General features: G+C 46.5%; 2 protein-coding genes across 2 annotated transcripts in view; both read right to left on the reverse strand.

Annotated features, from left to right (window-relative positions):
* The window catches only part of LOC308382389 (protein Dok-7-like), a 35564-nt gene extending 31350 nt beyond the window's left edge, over positions 1-4214 (reverse strand). Inside the window, exons 1-3 of the mRNA XM_080860109.1 lie at positions 4030-4214; positions 3880-3925; positions 1111-1341 (exon numbers count right to left, since the gene is read on the reverse strand). Coding sequence (XP_080716235.1) covers positions 1111-1341; positions 3880-3925; positions 4030-4083 — 331 coding nt within the window. The 5' untranslated portion in view covers positions 4084-4214. The remainder of the gene's footprint in view (positions 1-1110; positions 1342-3879; positions 3926-4029) is intronic.
* A 1120-nt stretch (positions 4215-5334) lies between these two features.
* Positions 5335-7500, reverse strand: part of hgfac (HGF activator) — a gene marked incomplete at both ends in the record, with an annotated part of 19996 nt that continues 17830 nt past the window's right edge. The window contains 3 exons of the mRNA XM_080860034.1: positions 5335-5499; positions 6122-6264; positions 7192-7332. Of these exons, the coding sequence (XP_080716160.1) occupies positions 5335-5499; positions 6122-6264; positions 7192-7332 (449 nt within the window). The remainder of the gene's footprint in view (positions 5500-6121; positions 6265-7191; positions 7333-7500) is intronic.

Here is a 7500-nt window from a genome sequence, read left to right on the forward strand (position 1 = left end):
CGCCAGGTTTGATTTTGGAAATTGTTGGTATCATGGCAACAGTTCAAAGGAGACATAAAACGCGCCCTCTCCAAATTTATAGTCCCTCTCTTACACAACCTCACCACCTCATTGCCACTGATCCGGGAGCAGACACACCCACACTGATGATTAACCAATGACAGTAACATATCCAGATAACCACGACAACAAGCAGTAAGGAGCCTCTAGCCCAGACTATGACTGATTGAGGAACAGAGCTGGACCATTTCTGGTTCAGATCTGACAATGTGTACCCACATATACATAGGCCTGACATCCAGACACCCTGAAGTTCAGCTCGCAGGCTAAAGGGAAACTTTTCCAAACTGGGCCCTATTTGCCTGCCTTGTCCATAGGATGATTGACACTGTATAGCTGTTTTGTGGTTGCCGGTTTTAGCTGTTTTGTGGTTGCCAGCTTTAGCGTTCTAATTCAATACTGGACCAATTAAGATTTAGTTTTTGTCCCGAGTGAAATTCTGGACCCAAAAAGATCTAGGGCCCAGGTTGTAGAATCCCAGAGTTTCCCCTAGCTGCTATCCAGGACTTCCAGGGCCATCATCACCTCTGTCAACACCATCACCTCTGCCAACACCATCATCCATCCTCAGCCACACCCCCCTTCACCCAGGTTGTAATGTGGCCACCAAGAAGGCCCAGACTCCCGCACACTCGATTCACATTCACATGTGGTCTTGGCCTTTCGCCACCATCACCCATCATAACCACCACCACCACCCCACCCATCTCTACCTATGCAACCACCGCCCCACCCATCATATCCACCACCACCACCACCCCACCCATCTCCACCTATGCAACCACTGCCCCACCCATCATATCCACCACTGCCTCGCTGCCCCACCCATCATATCCACCGCTGCCCCACCCATCATAACCACCGCCATCCCCACCCATCTCTACCTTAACAACCACTGCCCCATCCATCTCCACCCATCATAACCACCACCATCCCCCCCGTAACCACCTCCCACCCTCCAGGCTGCAGTAGAGGCACATATGAGACCCAGAGATCCAGACACCAGCTCCACCATCACATCCCCCATCACCCCTTCCCTTCCACACCCACCTTCCCCCAGGCTGTAGCGCAGGCGCAGCCCCCAGGCCTGCAGGGTCTCCTTGCAGTCGAAGCCCAGCGCCACGCTCTGGCTGAGGCAGAGGATGGTGAGCGAGTGGCCCAGGCCCTCGTAGGGCAGCCCTGGCTCCAGCCCGTAGATGTGCTCCAGGGTCACGCTGCTCCGCTCTCGCTGCCCCGATGCCCGCTCCCCACGCTCCTTATACACCAGCACCACCAGGCAGTCTGGGGGAGGACAGGGGGAAGGAGAGAGAGAATGAGAAAGAGAGAGAGAATGAGAAAGAGAGAGGGGGGGGCAGAGAGAGAGAGGGGGGAAGGAAAGGGGGAAGGAGAGAGAATGAGAAAGAGAGAGAGAATGAGAAAGAGAGAGGGGGGGCAGAGAGAGAGAGGGGGGAAGGAAAGGGGGAAGGAGAGAGAATGAGAGAGAGAGAGAGAATGAGAAAGAGAGGGGGGAGAGAGAGAGAGAGGGGGAAGGAAAGGAGGGTGCAAGAGAGAGAGAGAGGGGGAAGGAAAAGGGGGTGGCAGAGAGAAATAGAGAGAGAGAGAGAGAGAGAGAGAGAGAGAGAGAGAGAGAGGTAAAAGGGGGTGGCAGAAAGGTAAGAAAAAACAGCATGAGTATCCACAGGGATGGGAAAGGGAGCAGAGGTGGACATTTACACAAACGCACACACACACACACACACACACACACACACACACACACATACACACACACACACACATATATATAGAGAGAGAGAGAGAGAAAGAAAAAGGGGAGAAAGGTACAGAGATGACAGAGAGAAAGAACAGAGGGTCATCCAGAGAAAATATTATATAAATTGGAAGATAGATGAATAGATAGATTAGAGAACCCAACGCATGAGACTCCACATGGATGGGAAAGGGACGGAAAGGGGGCAGAAGTGGACAAAGTAGTTGTGTGTGTAAATATATACAGAGAAAGAGAGAGAGAGGGGGGGAGAGACAGAGAGAGAGAGAGAGAGAGAGAGAAAGAGAGAGAGAGAGAGAGAGAGAGAGAGAGAGAGAGAGAGAAAGCAAGCAAAGATAATGGTGCAATCATTAGGGTTATATGAAGTGGAGGGCAAGAGATGAACAAATGAAAAAGAATGAGTGAGTAGGAGCGAGATGAATTGATCAAAGAGAGGAGTGAGAGAAGAGATGGACAAAGAGAATGATTGGGAAATTAAAGGCGAGAGTTAAACAAAACATTGCGGTGGCTGTCAGAAATAGACTGATTCGGCATGAAAGAAAGCGAGATGAATACAAGCTATAAGTTCGTCAACCCACTGAACAAGATGAGTCGTGTTGAGCTTAATTACGTCTAACGAGGTTCAATTACGAACATGCCCCAGCTATTCGTTCCTATTACTCCAATTAAACATCTAGAGGGCTAATGCACATAATGATTTCACTGCTCTTCTCAAGCCTGTGATCAGCATTGACAAGACAAGAGGCCGGGCGTTGTGCCCATGGTAAGTATATATGCATGAATGCATATTTAAAGGGCTCTTGTGTTTGCGTGAGGAGTGTTTCTATGAGACTCATAATGCCTTCTCTGGTCTCTTCACGACAGCATAGTATTTCATCGGCGCTATATATATATATATAAATAATAAAACAGTTGGGCCTCCAACATCCTTCCCTAGTAGATATGTTAGGGTAGTGTACAATAGCAATAGGTTTGGACAATAGCAGCGGTGTGTGTGAGGGAAAAAAAGAGTCGGGTCAGGTGCCTCAGTCGCCTCCTAGTTCGTTGTTAACAAAACGCCAAAGCAATGGAGTCAACTGACAAAACATGACCTCCACACACAAGCGCGCGTGCACGCGGGGGCTAGGGGCCCCGTCACATGCATGCATGACCGCCGCGGTCAACGGACAGCTGGAATAACAGCCGCCTCAAAGACCTGTGCAGGCACCAACTGTACCGTAGGACACCGGGCAACAAAGTGACAGCGCGAGGGTACAGTAACGCCAAGGGCCCGCGCTGCTTATTCTAGTGCTGTTGCGTAATTCAGAGGACAGACACGCGCTCGCCTTTGTTTTCAACAGTGCGTAACGGGGCTCCTATGGTGATGCAAAGAGACCAAGATATATCTTACGACTGGACACTGTCGCCATGTGGAAAAACGATTTGTCCGAGATAATATCACTTTCTTGAAACTCCGTTCCATGTCAGCTTACGAAACGCTGCCTATCGAGTGTCTCATACATAAACCATGGATGGCCACTGCGCAATTTATAGGATATGCGTAAATTCCGGAATGTCACGAAGCACTCTTGGAATGTCTGACCGTAAATCAAGTATACTGGTGTTTTAAGGGGCTATGGGCTACTAGACAAACAGTGTACTTTTGCTGGATAAGATTCAGTTTGTCTGTACTGTTTCTTTAAATGTAACGGGCTACTTTAATATGAAATACATAGCATTCTAGGCCAACCGAAGACTATAAAACTCCCATTTCAGTCAGTTGAAAACATTTAAATCACTAGTGACTTCAGCATAAATGTAACGCAATATTTCAATGACGGGCATGTGGATCCCAAACCTTACAATTTGCATGCGACATTTCTCGTCAGAGCAAGTAGTGGCCCGGGACCTAAAAAGAAACCAGTAACCAACCAATAAAGCCTTGAGTTTTGTCGTAACTGTTTCGTGGGTTACTGTCAAGCTCTCCAACAGTCATTCCCTGGTGTAATGAATCTGAAAAAATATCATGCCAGTTTTTGACTTGAGCTGTCAATTTGCGAGCCGTAGCCTACCTGCAACAGGCGAAGGCTTGCGGAGCACGACCCATCTACTCTTCCACTGAAACAAGAGACGACACAAGTAAACATGACAGCCAACACTAAACAACTTGTAATCCCTGATTAAAACAAAAGGCTTGAAGGGAAATCACAACTTGCAGACACCTTTTTGCCGTCTCGTATTTTCACTAGACCCTCCACGACCACAGAATCCGTCATCTTCAGGCATGGTTCCACATACACTCAGCTGTCCCGTCGGCTCTGGTCCCAACGGAGGGTCACTTTCGAAATAACTTTATTGCCGCGGCATACACGCGTACGGGCAACCTCTCTGCGCTTGAAGACCCATATGTTACCCTCCCCTGACACAAGTTACACAGTGTGGCCAGTTGCCAGGTTTCTTATAATCGTTTCGCGGGTTAAAGGGCAAGCGATTCTATTTGACATTGGGCAAGCAACAGGAAAGTGTCAAAGCGCTTGTTCAAAAGCATTCAGCTTCATGTCTTACGCAATCTTGTGAACACATTACTTGGTTGCGTGATTTTATTAACTTCTTGTCACATAATTTACAGTATATGTTTCAATTGCAGTAATTGGCACGGCGGATCCAAATCTTCCAAATGTATGACATTCACAATTCATGAATCACATATTTATCGGCACTCTGGATTAAAAATCCTGATTTTATATCTGACGGCTTTGATAGCTTCAAAAAGACGCTGACACAAAACAGTGCGGACTTCAAAACCGTTGAACCAAGATTGACAAGTTATTTGGTGGTCTTGATTTTCCCGAAACACAGTGTTGAAACACCTCGTTCTAATTAACATGTGTAGGTTTTGCCAGCAGATTACCTCATCTCATCATTGTACAACAAAGGAGAGAACAAAAAGAATATAGAGCCACGAAGAGTTATGGAGTGATATTTTAAGATTTTTTTCTCCTTAAAACTGACAGCTCTCTCAGTCAACATCAAAAGGGCCACTTGAGGATTTCCTATGTTCTGCAGAGCATCTTTCATGAAGTTAATCTGGCAAAGATATTGCTGGTGCTTATGTGGGGTTATGGCTGTGTAGACTACAACAGGCACTGTTTCGTAAGTGTTTCTTTGACAATATTTATTGTATAGTAAACATGAAGAAAACATACATTTCATTCACAGTTGGGTTGTAAAAATGAGTCTATAAAAACTCCCTCTGTTCCCTTCAAGAAAAAAAAAAAGTCCTTAATTCCCGTGTGAGCACCAAGCCAAAAAGCCTGACTGCTGTTCAGATTCGGCCCATATATGTTTTTTGAGGACCATTTCCTCTTCAAGCACGTCTTCTCACGACCTCAACATGGGTCTCGTTCAGCCAAACGACATGTCTCCAATGGCACAGAATCAGATGTCCGGATAAATGTGTTCTGACCAGCACTGCGTGTGGAAACTGGAAGCGCTGGTTCTTCTAGAAAGGTCCGTGTACAACTGTGTTAGGTCCGGGAACGGATTCTTGAGGTGATCCAGTCGACGTAGTCGGGCACTTTGGTGTAGACGCCAGGCTTGTTCTTGCGACCGCAGCCATCTCCCCAGCTGATCACGCCATACAGGATGCTGACCCCATCTCTCACACAAGCCAACGGACCACCTGAGTCTCCCTGAGCACACACACACACACATACACACACACACACACACACACACACACACACGCACGCACCCACAAACACACATGTACAGTATGTATTAGAATATATGCAGGCAAACATACACATGCACACACATTGTATACATCTGGAATAAACAAAGCCCAGACCTGCTGCTAACCTTGCACAGGCACACACACATACACACACACACACACACACACTCACATTCACGTAACTTCAAAAAGACATACAGAAAAACACATAGGTACAGCCCATACACACCTACACACCTACTTGAATACAGTAAATATTTACATAGCAATTTTATACGCAAACAGGTAGACACATAAACACACACACATTTGACCAAGTCAACATATGACATAAGTTGTGCTGTATGTTTATACACAAACCACATCCTTAACCTCAGTCAAACAGGGTGTGTCTCTGACACCAAACCCACACAACCACCCACACACACAGCTCATCCTGGACTTTTCCCAATCCCAATGTTACTCAAGCCTCTCCGTTGCATGCATGCATGCATGGGTGTGTGTGTGTGTGAGTGTGTGTGTGTGTGTGTGTGTGTGTGTGTCATGGGTATCTGTTCTCAGTGCTGTCTATTCCTCACCTGGCAGGCGTCCACGCAGCCGTTGTTCCCGGCACAAAGCATTCCGGGCCGGAGCTCAGGGCCGTAGATGTCCGGGCGGGAGCACCGGTCGAATGGAATAATCCCAACCAGGCCCTCCATCAGGCGGGAATACGTTGTTCCCTCTGGGAAGAGATGTCAAGATATTGTTGAATCTGGTGTCACTTGATTTGGTGTGTGTGTGTGTGTATGTGTGTGTGAGAGAGATTTGATGTCACTTGATGTGGTATGAGTGCGTATGCATGTTTACCAAATGCTGCGTGTGTATTTATGAGTGCTTTGCATGTGTGTGTTTTCCCCCTCTACACTGATGTTTCGCTATGTAGCTCCCTTTTGGAAACATGATGCAGGGGAATTCTGTGTCACTTCTGTGACGTCTGATTCGTGGTCAAGATCTTATCAATGTTGTTGGCTCTGGCCAAGACAAGTACAGTCATGACCCATTCATTCCAGTCTGGCTCAGTATTGTGGTGTGTATAATGGGTCATATGTCTGTGTTTGCATTTGTGTGGCGTGTGTGGGTTTAACTGTGCATGGATATGTGTATGACTGTGTGCGTTTGTTTGTGTGTGAACCACATGAAGAGTGTGTGAACGGGTGTAGAATAGAATAGAATATATTTATTTGTCATTTATTTGTCAACGAAATTGAGGTGGCAGCTCTCAGACTTCAGTGCTATTGAAAAGTAAAATACAAATACAGTATATACAATATAACTATACAAATTTACACTATGAATACTCAGCTTAAGTAAAACAAGTAAAAAAAAAAAAAATGTGTATGTGTATGTGTGTATGTTAGTTGAGCATTCTCTCGCTCTGGGTTTGTGTGTGTGTGTGTGTGTGTGTGTACGATGAGTCTGTAAGATGAGCATGAGCAGCTTTTCCTGTGTGCGTGTGTGTGTGTGTTGGTGTGTGTTTGTGTGTGTGTGTAAGTGTGTGTGTGTATGTTATGTGTGTGTGTGTGTGTGTGTGTGTGTGTGAGAGAGTGTGTGTGTGTGTGTGTGTGTGTGTGTGTGTGTGTGTGTGTGTGTGTGTGTGTGTGTTACTTACTCTCCTGCATATGTCCCCATCCTGTGATCTGACAGCAGTAGAAGTCAGGGAAGGTGGTGTTCTTCTCCGGCAGGCAGATGGGCCGAATGAACTGACTCCTGCGGGCACAGCGGCCATCTTTCTTCTTCAGCTTCAACAGCACTGAGGCACACAGTTCAGTTCAGTTCAGTTCAGTTCAGTTCAATTCAATTAAATTCAATTCAATTCAATTTTATGAATGTATATAGTACCGTTAACCATAGATGTAGGGCCCTAGGTAGATGGGGATGATGAGTGCATGTTGCAAAATGATAGAGCCAAAAATATTGC

This window comes from Sprattus sprattus, assembly GCF_963457725.1.
Source record: "Sprattus sprattus genome assembly, chromosome: 21".
Taxonomy (NCBI): domain Eukaryota; kingdom Metazoa; phylum Chordata; class Actinopteri; order Clupeiformes; family Clupeidae; genus Sprattus; species Sprattus sprattus.